At 46.5% G+C, this 16,078-nt stretch overlaps 3 protein-coding genes across 4 annotated transcripts; all 3 read right to left on the bottom strand.

Annotated features, from left to right (window-relative positions):
• Positions 1-3,774: 3,774 nt before the first annotated feature.
• LOC135674929 (1-aminocyclopropane-1-carboxylate synthase 3-like) lies at positions 3,775-5,652 on the bottom strand. Its single transcript, XM_065185194.1, has 4 exons — positions 5,433-5,652; positions 5,212-5,343; positions 4,967-5,127; positions 3,775-4,865 (listed from the first exon to the last, which is right to left on the bottom strand). Exons 1-4 carry the CDS (start codon positions 5,583-5,585, stop codon positions 3,911-3,913), a joined length of 1,401 nt encoding a protein of 466 aa, XP_065041266.1. The 5' UTR covers positions 5,586-5,652; the 3' UTR covers positions 3,775-3,910.
• Positions 5,653-9,832: 4,180 nt separating this feature from the next.
• On the bottom strand, positions 9,833-11,792 carry LOC135673376 (uncharacterized). 2 transcript variants are annotated; one of them, XM_065182293.1, is made up of 3 exons: positions 11,251-11,792; positions 10,691-11,160; positions 9,833-10,586 (listed from the first exon to the last, which is right to left on the bottom strand). In XM_065182293.1, the coding sequence occupies exons 2-3, from the start codon at positions 11,094-11,096 to the stop codon at positions 10,087-10,089; spliced, it is 906 nt and encodes a 301-aa protein (XP_065038365.1). In that variant the 5' UTR covers positions 11,097-11,160; positions 11,251-11,792; the 3' UTR covers positions 9,833-10,086. The 2 variants fall into 2 exon arrangements, with proteins under 2 accessions (XP_065038365.1, XP_065038364.1); XM_065182292.1 differs by having other exon boundaries at positions 10,691-11,792.
• A 568-nt stretch (positions 11,793-12,360) lies between these two features.
• Positions 12,361-13,074, bottom strand: LOC135674928 (basic leucine zipper 8-like). Its single transcript, XM_065185192.1, has one exon. It carries the CDS (start codon positions 13,031-13,033, stop codon positions 12,575-12,577), a length of 459 nt encoding a protein of 152 aa, XP_065041264.1. The 5' UTR covers positions 13,034-13,074; the 3' UTR covers positions 12,361-12,574.
• Between the last annotated feature and the right edge of the window lie 3,004 nt (positions 13,075-16,078).

Below are 16,078 nucleotides of genomic sequence, written 5' to 3'. Positions count from 1 at the left end.
ATCATGATTGCCAACTCCTCTTTGTCTGCAATGTTGCCAACAAATGTCCACAGATTTCCATGCAATGGGTGGCTGCGTCTGACATCACAGAAAGTCTGCTTTCCTGAAAGAAGACAAGTCTCATCTCAGAGGCAGAAGAAGTCAAAACAAAATTACTGCATGTAATGGCTGCACTAATCATTGATCACAGTCACATCACACACACCCCTTGATTGGAATGTTCTCAGCCTGCCTCAAAAGAATAAGATTTGATTTGGTGGCATCTGCTGCCCTCTGACCCTATCGCCTCCTGCCATGCAGGCAAAAGCTTTCACATGCCTCTCTGAGGGCAGAGAGAGAGAGAGAGAAGGCAGTGGAATGAAGACCATTAAACAACTGTGTACTCCGAGGATACTGAATACTGGTTCTCTTTCTTCACAGGAGCTGCCCAATAAAGTCTTGCAAGGTGGTTGAAAAAGCTGTGTGGAAGGAGTCATCCATCAATCACAGGACAGATTTTGATTGGAGACGATGAGGATGATTTGGAAAGCATAAAGTGAGGGCACAAAGGAGAGAAAGTGATGGACTTGATAAAGAGAATGGAGTGATTCTTCCGAGCTGACTTGTTGATATTGCTTTATTCTTTGGGAGTGTGCTTGGCCAGTCTCCTGCACACGATGGTGCAAGATTCAATGCATTTGAGCAAAAGACATCTAGCATTCAAATCTAAGTCTAGTGGTCCAGGATGCACTCCTAGATCATTGGAATCCAAAAAATTACTCTCAGATGTGGTTGGTAATGATGATTAGAAATCCAAGTAAACAAATGCCTAGCAAGCAGTATATTCTCATGTAGGACACTGCAGACTGACCATTAATATATTGCAAAGCATACTTAATTCCTTCGTATCTTCAACCTGAGACCAGGATAGAACTTTGCATCTGACATTTCAATTCATGCTGTTCTTTAACAAGGTGGGATTGTGCCCCAGAGGAAGTGCACAAAGCTTGTTCATTTCAGTGTCATGGCAGAAATAGAATTCAGATAAGAAGACATCAACCAACAAGTCAATTTCAACAGTGATACTGATGAATAAAGTGATGATTGCTGGATTGGCAATGGTGCTTCTGAGTTCAGCTCTGTTCATGGGCCTGTCTTTGGCACATGCATGAGTCCATGCCCATACCGACGTCGAAGCGAGCAGAGCCCGCAATTACTCCTCTCTGCGGTCTTGCATTCTGCTGTGTCTGCCCTGTATCCATCAACCAGCGTGCACGGCCTGCACGTTGATACCGTTTGACCGGCGATGGCGAGGGCCGGCTTCCGAGTTATAGTCGATCAAGGAATCATCACGACTTGGGACCTCGCCATGTCACGTTCTGCGGTCGCCGTTCCATTTGGCGCCATTAATGCTGCAGACCGGATGCAGCACTTGCGGCGGATGTGGTCGGTGGTCGCTACTTCAGGTGCACCATGCCGGTGGCCCGCGCTGTCTCGCCGCGGAACAAAGTCCTCCGGGAGAGGCTCCTTCGCGGGCCTGCCCATGCCGACGACGAACCACAGCAGGTGATCTTATGTCAGCTACCATGTGGCGGAGTACGACACCACTGTGAGCGACTCACATGGAGGATGGCCCATCCCGCTCCTCCACATGACGGTGTCAATGAGATGGCAGCGGTGGCTGCAATTGACTCGAGAGAGTGCAGAAACAAGCAGGTGTTGTGGCATGCATTTCGACCCATCGAGCTATCCTGCATCCCCAGCATTGATGGCTGGGAGTGGAATCAGCATCGTCATCTGACAAGCTGGGCCACTGATTTCAAAGTTCGGATTTCTGTAGCTCTGTTTTGGGACATAAATCTTAGCTCCACAGAGGATGATATGTTCATGTCTGCTGCCCACATTTTCTCGCGTGAATTATGTTGGAGATCATGAAATGTTTTACCTCCATCCGCAAAAGAAGAGCAGCAGCTAAAGAGAAACTGCTCTTGTTGCAATGGAAGGGCCAAAGATGAGACACAGTGACATGATGTGCATGGCTTACGAAGGCTAGGGGCAAAACAACAAACACTTGATGCCTGAAACATCGGAACACCGTCATGCAGCCATTTGAGGAACGCAGCATGTAGAATTCCGTGGAGAGACGATCAAGTGCAGAAGCAGCTATCTTCTTCATGGACACAAGAAGATCAATATTGGTTGTGAGATCAGAGACTGTAGATCCACTCTGGACCAGCATTACTCGATGAACAACAAAATAAATGAATTTGGACATTTCATCTTCACTCTGCACAAGATCAAACACCTTGACGACACCGGTTTTCCTCACAGATGAGGGAGAGTCCTCAATTGCTTTCTCACAGAGAGAGAGAGAGAGAGAGAGAGAGAGAGAGAGAGTAATGGCTTTTTACTATCTTCTTGAAGTACTAAGAGAACTTTATCTTCCTTAGCCTAATATTCACATAGAGGAGGCCTCAAAAGGAATGAACGCAGAGATACCAAACTGAATTGAAAGAAGATGAAAGACTAACATAAAGTGACTTCACTTTTAAGTTTCACCAGTCAATCAACAGCTGATCGTTCTCATCTGTTCAAAGCATAAATGAAGAGTTAAATCATCCCACCTGCCAAAAGTGGATATAGCAAATCCTACAATGTGGCCACAGCTCGACAACTGGAGAACAAGAACACACCAAAGTGGAAGTGGCTGAATCATTCCATGAGGGAGGCAGCGAGAGTTCCACCTACACACAACTGCAGCATCGTATTAAACAATGCCGCTACTATCATAAGCTCAATAAACTAAGGACTAATCAACTTCTCCAACCCTGAACTTTATGCATTATTATATACATGTATGACTGGTGAGAAAGAGAGGGGATCATGCTTGAAAGATCTCGGAAGCTTTAGGCTCAAGCAATCATTGATATCATGAGCTTCTGCTTCACATGCATGCTGTGGATCGTCAATAAACTTGTACCAGGACTTGAAGAGGTCGGTCGGGAAAAACTAAGGGAAAAAGAAAGCTCAGCCACCGTCAGCCGCCGCCCGCCCCGTTGCCCACCTTTCTTCTGCAATCTGTGACAGTTAATTAGTAGCTCAAGTTGCACTTTTTGATTGAAAGGTTGGGGCTTTAAATATACACCGCGAGCTTTCTGCTGGTATATCTCATCATGATCAGATCATAGAGATACGAAGCACAGCCATTTGCAATCTCCATTATGAGCTGCAATGAGTTCCAATCATATGATGGACCCCTCCTAGCTGTTAGGTTCCATGTTTATTGAGTACTTTTGTTCGTTCTCAAATCATGATGAACTCTGTAGCTAGCAATGTGAAATCGATCAAGACATATCATTTATACTGATGCTTAGCAGCCTTCTTCCTCTGCATTTTTTCTTGTTCCTTTAGTTCTCCCAAATATCTGTAATCTCTGTGTTTCTTAAATCCAATTTTAGATTACCCAAATTGGTTTTTGAAGGCCACTCTTCTTCTTCTTCTTCTTCTTCTTCTTCTTTTCTGTAAATGAATTATTAGGTGTTGGTCGCGCTTATTAGGTAGCAATTGATGAGTAGCATTAAATTACTTTATCGAGAGTATTATACGAAGTCTTCTTATATTATTATGACTCACGGCATGGCAGAGCATAATTCTCATATGACGGACGATAGTTAATGCAGTTGGTTCGATGGAGTTTGACTTTGGACAAAGACTTGAGCTACACTCTTTCAAGTCGAAGATGAAGGAAAACAAACAACTTCAACGTCGGGGAGTCAACACAACTCCTCCTCTACATGAAAAGTTGGGCACTTCGAGACATAATTCGAGCCCCAAGAGAAAAAATACAAGATAATGTACTGTCTTCTCATAAGAAGAACAAACACCCATAAAAAACAGGGAGATTTGTGGGGGTATAATTCACACTAGCTAGCTAACATCCTCTGTCTGAGATGCGATCTGAGGACGACAGAGTAAGGATCCACTTGCCCAAGCTTGGCTTCTTCCTTTGCCGCCGGGGCCCGGAGGCGCCGTCATTGGGGCCTCCGCGGGAGGCCACGAAATCCTGCAGCCGTTGCATCGAGAGGTCGAGCGTGGCCGCCGACATGTTGGCGAAGCAGACGCGGAACCACCCGGGCTCGTCGGAGTGGCAGGAGGAGCCCGGCGAGATGTTGAGCCCCACTTGGTACACGATCTTCTTCCACAGCTCCATCTCTCCTTCGAACGTGTTGGAGTTCAGCAGGTGCCTCATGTCCACCCAGCAGAACAGACCTGCGTTGCTCTGCAGGCAGCTGATGCCGCTTCTCCGGAGCCCTTGGACGAGCCGGTCGTGCCGCTCCTTGATCCTCTTCTGGTTCTCCGCAATGTAGTTTCTGGTGAACTCCTTGTCGGAGAGCAGAACCGAGAGGAGGTACTGAGTCTGGGAGGAGACGAGTCCAAAGCTCGACATCTTGGTAGCGGCGGCCACTACTGCCTCGTTGTTGGAGTAGATTGCACCCACCCGGAAGCCAGGGAGGCCGAGATCCTTGGAGAGGCTGTACACGACGTGAATACGATGCGAGACGTGTTGTCTGCCCTCGATGGCCTCCATGACGCTGACGAACCCGGGCGCGTCGAAGCTGGTCCCGGAGTAGATCTCGTCGCTGATAAGATGGATGTCCTTGGCGACGACGAATTCGATGAGGGTGTCGAGCTCGCACCGAGTCATCGTCGTGCCCAATGGATTGGAAGGATTGGTGACCAGAACTCCTTTCACCCTCAGATGACGCTTTCGCGCTCCTTGATAGGCTTTTTCGAGGGCGGCCTTGGTGACCCGGAAGCCATTGGAGCTCGAACAGTGGATGGGAACGATCTCCGCGCCGGTTCGCCATTTAAGATCCCTGTCAAACCTGTCAAAGATTTACGTGCAGTAATGTTAACGACGTCACCCAGGCACTGAATTTACGTAGACAAGGTGGACGAACAGTGTGTGATGGTGACGGAAATATACCCTGGATAGTATGGAGTGGGGAGAAGAAACGCTTCACCAGGCTCCGCCAAGCAGAACATCAGAGTCTCGTTAGCAGAAGTGGAGCCTGCGGTGAGGACGAGCTTGTGCGGTTCGAACTTGACCTTGTCTCCTCTTAACTCTCCCATGAAATCTGCCAGAGCCTGCACATGTTCGCGTAGCAAAGTCAGCATTGACATGCGAAAGAGAAAGCGATGTAAGAGTAGCTTAAGCCGAGTACAACTTACTTTCTTGAAAGCAGGCAGGCCATGATAGTCCTGGAAAAGAGCCAGCTCCCGGAAGACGAGAGCGCCGTCTCGCCTGAGCCCCGCGGCGTCGGGGTGGCGCTCCAGCCACGACTCGATGAGATCGAAAGAGAGCTGCACAGAACAATAGCATTAGCAGGTGGGTACAGTGGGAGAGAAGAAGAAGACGAAGCAGGAGGAGGTGTCGTCCACGGTGTACCAACCTGGTTCTCTGCAAGACCCATCTGAATGATGCCGGTGGGGTTTGTCCGTGGATCATACGGGTTCTTCTCGTACTCCTGCCACCCCAGGAAGTAAGAGGAGTCCTGTCCATGGGTGTTGCACGCAGCCTTCCTAGAGAGAAGCATCTGAGGCATTCTTACGGCTTCTCAAAGAAGAGTGTGAGAGATCGATCGCTGTTGCGGAGCGACAAGATCGGAGAGAGCGTTTGTCGTCGAGAGATATGCTGGGGAGGTTGGATATGCTGTGGATTTATAGAGAACCTCGTCATGATGGAGGAGACCACAGAGAACAGTCACAGACTGATGACTTTTCCCTATTACCTTACCCACTAGACTGCCACCTTACGTGCTGCCATTTAATTCTTGACCACATTTAAAATCAAATTCTTCGCTTCAACCTAATAAAAGAAAGAAAGAGAGAAGCCGCGTTTGCAGTGAACAATTCTTGCCAAGTTCATCACGAAACAAATCGACCTTATGGCTCGATCTAAAAGAAGGTAAACAGCACCTAAACGATGAACCTGTGTCAGTGAGCAACTTATAGATTTTGTGGGTTCTACCAATCTCCCACAAATCTTTTTTGGTATCAGCATCAAGCGCTGGGCGTCAATTCCGAGTACAGAGAGGAATCGCCGCATGTTTTGTTGAGCAGCTCTCGGGTTTCAGGCTGTGCCACCCGAAGCTACTACGCTCCAATCATGATGCGCCTCAACTTTCTCGTCTCTTCACATGGTGTACATGGCCATGCTTTTACCCTTCATGTCGTTCGTTCATTTACATCGACATGAATGTAGAGAAGATACTGATATTTAGATTCATTTTTTGCTCCATCATCAAAATATCAATCGCCATCAACGCTCAGCAATCGTTCTTCTACTTTACAGATCATCTATTGTCGTAGGCGTCTCTTTGACCATTATAACGTAGCAAACCGCCTTAAACTGACGGTTTACCGTTGTGTCAGGACGACCTCTTAACTACCTTGTATCGAGTGGAAACATTGACCGAGCCAGCGAGAGACTGCCCCGCAACTTTTAGGACATCCGTGCATGGCATGTAGCACGCACCCACAGCATCGACAGTAGCAAGTTAAACCAGATCAGACTGGACCATTGGCATGTGGTTGCTCCTCGCCCTCGGCACCACACCGTGCTAGCATCTGGGTTGCAGGGATTGATGTGGGTGCACATGGATTTGCAGAGAAGAAGCTTGCAGGGGCAGGGACTCCATGGCTTGGCGACCCATGACGGGTGTACCCCAAGGGTGACAACTAACATGCCGCTGCACCCTCCCATTGTTGTCACTCCCTTGCCTCTCCCTCAAGAAACCTTTCTCCGGTCTCCGTCTTCTTCTTCCTTCTTCCGTAGCCGAACTGCAGTCAAATTAAGCAGCATCTGTAGCAAGCAGCAGCGGCGGTCAGGAGGCCCATACCGGAAGCCGTGGGCTCCGAGATGGAACCCCGCGACTGATCCCCACGCGGCGGATTAGACTGGTTGGACTGAGAGCTTGGGAGCCGGCAAGTGTGACCTGGATCTGTACTTGAGGAAGCGTAGAGTTCTTGTGAGCTTCAGCTTGTTGGACACGGAGAGAAAAGGGAGGGTCGTCGCGGTTGTCTGGTCTGGAAAGACGCGGTTTCATTCACGAGGGCAGCGCCGTCCACTTTTGGCCTGACATGGAAGGAGCAGCAGACACGACTCCGAGGGCTACACAGGAGGAGGTCGGCAACGCATAGGTTCCAAGGTGGGACTCCATGGCTCACATGTCGGCCTGTTCTCACCACTGAACGTTAGGCTGATAGCACGGGTGACAGAACGATGTAACTTCTCTGGGTTATATACATCATGTGCAATCATCTTATACTTTGAAGTGGTCAAACTGAGGTATCCCAGTCACTCAGACCATTTCATGCATGCCTGCAGTACACCGCGCAAAGTATGCAAGCTCACAGACACGATGACACATTGCATCCTCCTCCTCTTCTTCTTCTGCTAACCATGAAGAGCTTGTGAATTCGCACTTGACAATACTGTTGGGTGATACAGCGATGCGAGCAGTCTCCTGGGAGTCTTCCATGGCCGGACCTCTTCCTGTCATCGTCTTCAAACTTCTCGAGTGATGGTGAGAACCTCGTCTCGTCGTCTGTGCATGTCTCATGTCTATTTTCCATTGAAAGCGCAAGCGGGCTTGGTTTGCTTGCCAAGAGAAAGTCTCACTTTGGCATTAACATCTGTGATGCTGTTCCAATATAGCAATTCACTTCCTCACTCTTTACTGCAGGCAGGCATTTAGATCTCCTACCAAACTGGTAAGACATGTTTCTGCATCCCGACAGACCAATAGCAGCATCTCCTGGCTACCCTGAATCTTCTCTTGATGCTGCCCTAGCAATCTCTGTGGAGAAGTAGTTCGAACTGCAGCAGTACCATAAAGCGCATGGAAGAACAGTCCGTCGCAATCTCGTGACGCTGGAGATTGTGCCCTAAAGTGCATACCGTGCCAACCTAAACCTCCCAACCCTGTTATAGATTGTTCATCCACAGCAGAAACCAGTGAAGAGGTAGCCACATGACCGTGGAGCAGCTGGTGTTGTTGTAGATGACACTACCATGTCCCCAAAGCAACAGAGTTTCTCACTATATTCACATTAACCACGATCCAATCCGATGAAATGACTGATTCATTCACTCATCGGGATTGATATTAGAACTCATTACATTTAGAGACTACCTTTGGAGGTTGCAAAGATGAGAAAAATTTGCTTCTCGGTCTAATATTTCAATCGACCAACACCACAAATACTTTGGTAAATTGGGAGCAGAGGCTTCTTGCCTAATTGCAATCAGCACAATTTAGAACAAACAAGGACGAGAGAGATTGAAATGCTTGGAGATGGTTCTCAATACAATGTCTCACTATTGCTATACAAATTGCTTCCATATGGAGTTACAAAGTTTTCTTTTTCTTTTTCCTTTTTCCACTTTAATGGGACATTTGATCTTGTAGAAGTTTCAGTGGCTTTAGCATTACTCTGATCTGGGACGAATCCTTTTCACCAGGATTAGCTTGTGATTGTTTTAAGCCTCATCATCTAAACTTAGTGTTGGGCTGATCCCTGTTGGATTAGGCTGATGATGGATTGGACACTAAATCCTTTCATATGATTCAAATTGATATGATTAAATGGAGTCAAAATGCTCAAGAACATGTGCCAGGGATATGATTCATGTTTTTGCCTCTGAATTGGTATGCCATCCAACTCTGAGTTCATAATGGAAACACCTTTGTATTGGTACAGAAGAAGAATCCCTGTACACTTGCAGTCAAAGCCTTGAGAGTAACTTTTTCTTGCGACATTAGGAGTGTATGCAATTGAAGTAGAATTATATCTGCAAATGCCAATGAATCTCATGTTCCTCTGTTCTTGGGCTGTGCATTTATATGCTGATTGCACTTGTAAACATCCTGTGTTTTCTTACTTGGCAAAAATATGGAGTACTAAGACTGTTTGAGAGAACTAAGGGTCATGAATCTTTAAAATGATTGGTCATATATGCACTTGTTCAGGTAACACAGTGCAAAGAAATGACAAACTTTGTACTTATGCACCAACTCCATGCTTGTCCACACCAGCCTTTTGCTCTGATCATTCACTAAAATAAAGTTCTGGCCTACCTTAAGATCTCAAACTTGATCTTTTCTTAACAAAGCCAACACAAATTGATGGAAGCTTGTGCCCTCTAGAAGCCATTCATTCTAAGGTTTGAGGCATTATTTTCCTACCAAGAACATGCTTGCCATGTTCATGATGTTGACAAAGCCCCTAATCCATTTCATTGCTCTCTCAAAGCCTCCCATGGTTGCTAGAACTGTGATGTTCAGATGCTGCTTGTCCATTAACACCCTAATCTTTGCTTTGTCTCCAAAGCAGTTGATCTTTAGAATACAAAGCATGATCATCCATTCATGAATTGGATGACCAATCCAGTGGCTGATTGTGTTCTTCAGTGGAGACAAATGATCAATCACTATAACAAAACATCCATACAAAATCCAAGTCCTCAAACATGCCAAACCTGTAATCCTCATCTCAGCTTTTTGAGAGAGAATCCTGGCTTACTTTAAAGAAATAGCTAGGGAATCTGAGAAGAGTAATTTCTCTATAAATGACCCATAATGATCAGTCCCAGGACTAGGAGAACAAAATTGAAACATCACAATTAAATGCAATGCAGAGAGGTTTCACTATCTCATGACAATTCATTGAGCAAAACAAACCAAACATTTCCATTTCTGAATTTATTTGTCTGCTGAATTGTCCAAACATCATCTCCCTAGATTTATTTGTGTAATCAATGTTGCACATGATTTCGAAAGCAACAGACTGTGACATGATGCATTTTACCCAATCACTAACATAAACTCAAGCATACATTTGCCCATGGCTTTTTGATCTTTTTCAGCATATTAGTGGGTGTGTACCTATCCAAATGGCATTTGAAACAACAAGCCAATCTGCCTATGGTGGTTGAGACTTCAATGGTGGGCAGAGAGAGATACTAATGGGCATCTGAGTTGCTACCCAATTATTTAAAGCTTCAAGAGGATGCTGTGGTCCTATTTTTATCTGCTGCTAATGTCAGCTTTGTTGGGAGGCACTCATGTCAAAAGCAGAGAGTAAAGCCTTTTTGAAACTACTATACTTGTAATTTACTTCTTCCAATGTTCGGTAGTGAAGGCACATCATCTCTAAGATCACATCTTCTATGTTGTCTTCAAAGATGGCTTGTTCTACCTGAGTTCCGATCTCTCTCACCTGAGGCTGGAACTCATACCATTCCCTCCTGGCGTTGGAAATGTCTGAGCATGTCAACTGGGTTAAGCTGCTAACAACTTCTTTCTGCGTCTGCCATGAATTGTCCGTCTCGTGGACTTCGCTTTCAGCAGTCTCACGGGCGAAGCATTCATGAGAATCCACAACCCTTTCATCATCCTGCTCGCAGTGCTGATCGAGCTGCTTCTTTGATTTGGTGAGTTGGTCCCAGGCAGAAGTGTAAGCTAGCTCAAGCAGCTCTCTGAAGATGTCCAAGTCTTTCCTTGGAGAATCGAGATTCGATGTCGATGCATCCTCTTCTTTATCTGTGAAGACATGGCGAAAGAAAAGCCAACATCATGAGCTCATGTATCTCTGTAAGATGATGAGAAGAAGCATCTACGACATGAAACAGAACTAAAGATCTTACCGCTAGTGTGGACTTGGGAACCTCCTTGGGAGTGCAGCTCCAGAACCGACACCGAGCTCAGCTGCTTTGAGTCATCCACCTGCATGCATCTCCGTCGAAGTGCTCCGTCCAGATCTCCTACGGCTCTCCCTCCGGACATGGCCTTCTCCTTGCTCCCTGTATCAGACAAACGGAAGGCCTTCTTAATCTTCTTCTTCTTGTTCCAGCTCAAGGCTTTCCGGATAGCTTTTCCATTGAGAAGCTTGGTGAGCATGCATTTGGACGGCCGGCATGATCTTCTCCTCCTGAAGCCATGGCCTTGGAGGCTCTTCAGCCTCTTGCATGCAGTAATAGGCCAACACAGGCTTGTGGCCTGGGATGTAAAGAGCCTCTCCGAGTACCCCTTCTCCACAAGGTAAACATCCATCAGGAAAGGCTCCTGCTGCTCCTCCAGCAGCTCGGAAAGCCGCCTTCCACGGCCAGGTGATGCTCTAGAAAGATAGGCCATCACCAAGTGAAAGGGAAGAAGATGAGGCTTGCGTCTGGAAGTGGTATAAGCGAAGAGAGTCAAGGGAAGATACCAGAACTAAATATGCTTTTCTAGTGACGAGAATCCATAGTCAGCTAGGAATTTTCTTGATTCAAATCCCAGGCTATACTCTCTCATGATGTGAGGACTCATTGCACTCATCTTCTTGCTGTAAAGTGGATCGGTTTACCACATCGAAAGGCCAATCATTCCAATCCTTTCCAGAGAGTGTGTGGGGGGAGGGGGCGGAGAGGGAGAAAGTATAAGGGGCCAGACTCTGGTCATGCAAGTATGCTTAAGCAGCAAAAGAACACAATGAAACATGGTTCTTTAACATGCCTTTGGCACGCCAGACTGTAGTGCCTGGACGCCATTAATGCCTCTCATGTCTGCTCAGATTCACCTCAGGGCTTCCCTTTTTATTTTCCTGGATGCACAGCATCCAGAGAACCCCACAGCTTTTGTCGATTGGTGGAGGAGGAGGCAGCCATGGAAGGATGGAGCAGTGCACAAGACATGGCGTTTCGGCTGCTGCCATCAAAATATCCACCCTAATCAGCATGGATTTGTTGATGAGCACGAACCCTTCTCCTACGCTTCTCTTGCAGCTGACACAATAGCTTCTTATCTTTGTACTCTAATCGCTGGCTTCCTCGAGGAACCACACGACGTGAACAACGCGGTCCTCCGTTCCCTCCTTTGGCGTGATGCTGTCAAAGACATCCTTGTCCGGTCTACAGTGCTCTGCTTTGGTTTGTAGTGACATAACCGATGTGCTCGATGAACTATTTTGGTAGGATTGATATATATATATATATATATATATATATATGTATATCTATGTATATCTATGTATATGTATATGTGTGTATATCTATGTATATGTATACGTATATATATGTGTATATATATATATACATACGCATGACATAAATAAAAGATTATTTATGGTTTTCTTTCTAATTAGTTGATGAGTTTGTGAGGCATACAATTAGTAATGAACCAATAAATTTCTTCCATTTGTGGAAGTTAAAAGGCAGAAAAAATTTTGTGCATTAGGATCTTTTTAATGTTGGAGTAGAACAGAAGGAATATAAGCCATTATTTTCCTAATTTACCTAATTATTTAGTTATTAAAGTCAATCACCTTCTTTATGCTTATAAAAAATACAATTAACCTAATAATTAGTTGTTATTATTATTATTAACTACCTTCTTTATGCACATAAAAAAGGAAAACAAGATAGAAAAGAACAATAAATAGTTAAAATATTTCCCGCCACCATTCCGAGTTTGTCATAGCAGGTCGAAGTCCTTCGTGGCGTTTCTTAACCGATTCCTCCAGCGATTCCCGTTTCACCGATATAGAAAAGCTTCTACACCATGAGCGACGCCAATATGGGATCGTTTCCCGCCACGTATCTCCCACCGACGTCAGCAGAGTCGGCAGAGGGCATCTGAGGCATCCGCACGAGACGCCACCACAACGCCGCCCGGCGGATGTCGCCTAGTCTCTGTCGGAGCGCTGCGGACTCGTCCCGGAGCCGCGCGTTCTCGCGGCGGAAGAGCGCGGCGTAGTAGCTCAGCGCCCCGAGGCGGTCCGCGAGTCCCCGGTTCTGCGATCCGAGCCGGTTGGCCTCGAGGCGGAGACCCTCGAGTTGGCGCTGCTTCCGCAGGCGGGACCGCCGGGCGGACTCCCGGTTCGAGATCATGCGGCGGCGGCGACGCTCCTCCTCGGCCGACGACGCAGCGGTCCGGACCGGCGGGGCGTACACAGGCTCGAGCCCGTCGAGGGCAGTGAGGGGGGAGCCGATGGCGGGTTCGTGGGCCGACATGGTGGCGTTCGCAGGAAGAGACGAGGGCGAGACGAGGGCGAGAGGAGGCCGAAAAGGGAAGAATCGAGGTGGGCGGGGAGCGCAATTTAAAGCTGGCGGAGGGGTCTCCACGTGTCCTCCGCAGGGCGGGCGAGTAGGATCCAAGGTAGGGATCCCTGCAGCTTCGGCATACTCGCGAGGATCCCATGATCAAAATTTGTTCAGTGTCGAGTCAATCTCTACCGTTCATGATTTCCTTGGACGGGTGAGATCGATCGATGAGGTGTCTTGCTGGTTCGGAAAGAACAGCGGATGGGGCGGGGCAGCGAAATTAACTTACTCGCGAAGCAACAAAACGGGAGGTGTGTTGGCTACGTCATGGGATGGTTGGCTGGATGAGACGAACTGAGTTGAGCTGATGAGGGGGCTTCGACAAGATAAAAAGGAACAGTCTCGTGATCCACTTTTCCAAGCTTTCTGCAAAGGAGATTGAGTATGTTTATGAACAGGCTTCTTTATGGAGTCGAATGTATGACTATATCGTCTTCTGAATTGTAAGAAAAACCAAACAAGGAGTAAGTACTCGTCCACTCTTACTTCCGAAGCAGAAAGCTCGAGGATATGTAGATTCATCAATGCTGCTGCAAGGGACTGTAAAAAAGAACAAACTCCAGACTTGGTGTTTGATCCAGCGAAGTCCGAGAGGAAAAAAGGGATTCTGTGGCTCCATTTAGATTTAACTGTTCCAATGCAGCTAAGATGTTTGCTTTGCAACTCTCAGGACAAGTGAGATTTAGGAGGGACATCAAGCACGAATAGATGGGAGTACAGTCTTGTTCTTGTCAGTGCTTTAGTGGAAGACGGCAGACGCGTACTCTAGTCACAGTTGCTTATCATCTCTCTGAATTCGAGGGTTTTAATTTGATTTAAGAAGCTAAAAGCCAGTGAGAGGATTGAAGTGCTCTTCAGATAAGAAAAAGAAAGGAGAAGGAAAGAGAAAGCTGTCTCTTTTTGCTTGAGAAGCTTAAAAAGGCTAAGCAGTGATCTGAACATGTCGAAGGAGAAGATGAAATAATCTCTGAAGCAAGTGGGCATTTCACTCCTCTCATTTTCATCCCAACAGGCAGGAAAACATTCTTCTACCCTTACCCTTACAGCAAGTGTCCACACAAAAGTGTCGGAAAAGCCCTACAAATTCTAGTGGTCAGTGGAACCTTGGGGAAGTGGGGGAGTCCTACTTCGAGATCCCATTCTATTGCTTTTGCCTTCCCTTTTTCTCTCAACTCCCAGTCCATGCCTTGTGTCCATCACCACTTAAACAATAGTAATTTGAATGCAGCTCTGTCCTCAACAGTACATGAATGATGCCCAGGCAAGCGCCACTTTTCCAGGCTCCAACAAAACTAATAGATCTTGAAATAGTGCTTCATCATGTTATGAGGAGTTGGAGCAGAACTCCCAGCATCTTGTTTGGTCCTAAGATGAGGATTCCTTCGCAAGCCTCAGAGAGGTTCCACCTGTGAGTGGATACCAAGCAGAGCCTGCAATCCCAAAAGGGCGGTTTACACATGTTGTGTTGGTGAGTTAGGATAAAGTATCCCTGTTTGGAGTTGAAGAAAAGCTAACTCATCATGTGTTACACTTTGATCTTTGGTGTTGTGGGATCCCTTTTTGCTGGTTGTGATGCAGTTTGGTATATCCAGCAATTGCTGCTTTGTGTTACAACAATTCCATGCCTCGAGAGATATTGTACTTGAATAAAAAGGGTGGAACCCCTTGCTTCTTGTTCTGAGCCACCCAGAGAACAGAGTTTTCTTTACGACACTTAACACCTTATCTACCTGACAGATGAACTTTTCTATGCTTGCTCAGTGGACCGCAAAAGAAGTCCTGACCGCATACCCACGAACTTCTTTCATTGTAGAAGAAGATGTAAAGCAAAAGTATAGAGTTAATCAAGCACCCTTTTCCTCATTCCCTGTTCTTGATTGATCATTTACTACATTTCTTGGCCTGCTTATGATGCAACAGAAGTCCAGGGAGGTGCTACATGACTTCGGTATCACTCTTGGCTGAAAAGCTCTTGAAGAGCATCTTGATCAATATTGGAGTTGATGGTCAATGTCAAGGAGACATGTTTACCACCTTGCTCAAAGCCTATGCAGCAATGGCAGGTGCCCCCCATGCACGCCACAATAGTAGCTACGTGTGCAACCCACAGAGACTTGCTTAGGTGTTCCTTCGGCTTCGGTAAACCGAAGATATCGTCACTTTAATCTCTTGGACTTTTGCTCGTTACAGTGACATGCATGGGTTAGCCGTGTGAGAAGTTGATCGAGAAGGACGCTTGCAGAATGCTGGAAGCGGATTCCAGAAACTAGACTTGGAGAACAAATGGAAAGCTTGATGGTTGTGATGCCATATTTCGATCAGCTCGATCTTTGCAAGTACTCCAAACAACTGGGTGAAGCAGGCCGGTTTATAGATGGAGCAGTAGCTCGGGCCTGCCATGGCAAAACCTCTTAGAAGTTACGAGGTTTGATGAGGATGTTTGACTGAGAAGGGAACTATGAAACATGCTGATGAATGAAACAGGACACTCAGAATCAAAGCAACAGTGAAAGGATTGCGATGTGAGTCGTGCTAGCTCGAGTAGATCATGCTATCCCTGTTCTTCCATCCATGGATGAGTTCACCTGTCCAAACTCGGATAATGGATCTGTGAGCTGAACAGGTCCAGTTGCAGGATTTCACGTATGAACAGAGATCCATGGAGGTCAGAATCAGCCTCGATATTCCAATAACAATAATGGCCTCTAATTATTTCACGGCATTTGTCTTATAGCGTCCGAAAGAATTAGGCACTTGTCACATAGTATTCGGGTCAACCTTCCAGAACAAAAGGTTTCCCTCTCCGTGTTGAAGAACATGTCGTTCGAGAAGTTGACCTAAACACGTCGTGTCTGCACACGCATGTGCTGAGGTGAGTACATGTTGAAGTCAAATGCAAGAAAACAAAGAAAACATGGATTGGTAGCTCCTCCACGGCATCATCTTCATCCAGAA

This window comes from Musa acuminata, chromosome BXJ1-5 (assembly GCF_036884655.1).
Source record: "Musa acuminata AAA Group cultivar baxijiao chromosome BXJ1-5, Cavendish_Baxijiao_AAA, whole genome shotgun sequence".
NCBI classification, from domain to species: Eukaryota; Viridiplantae; Streptophyta; class Magnoliopsida; order Zingiberales; family Musaceae; genus Musa; species Musa acuminata.
Note: the sequence above shows the minus strand (reverse complement) of the source record. Positions and strands in the feature narration are given on the sequence as shown.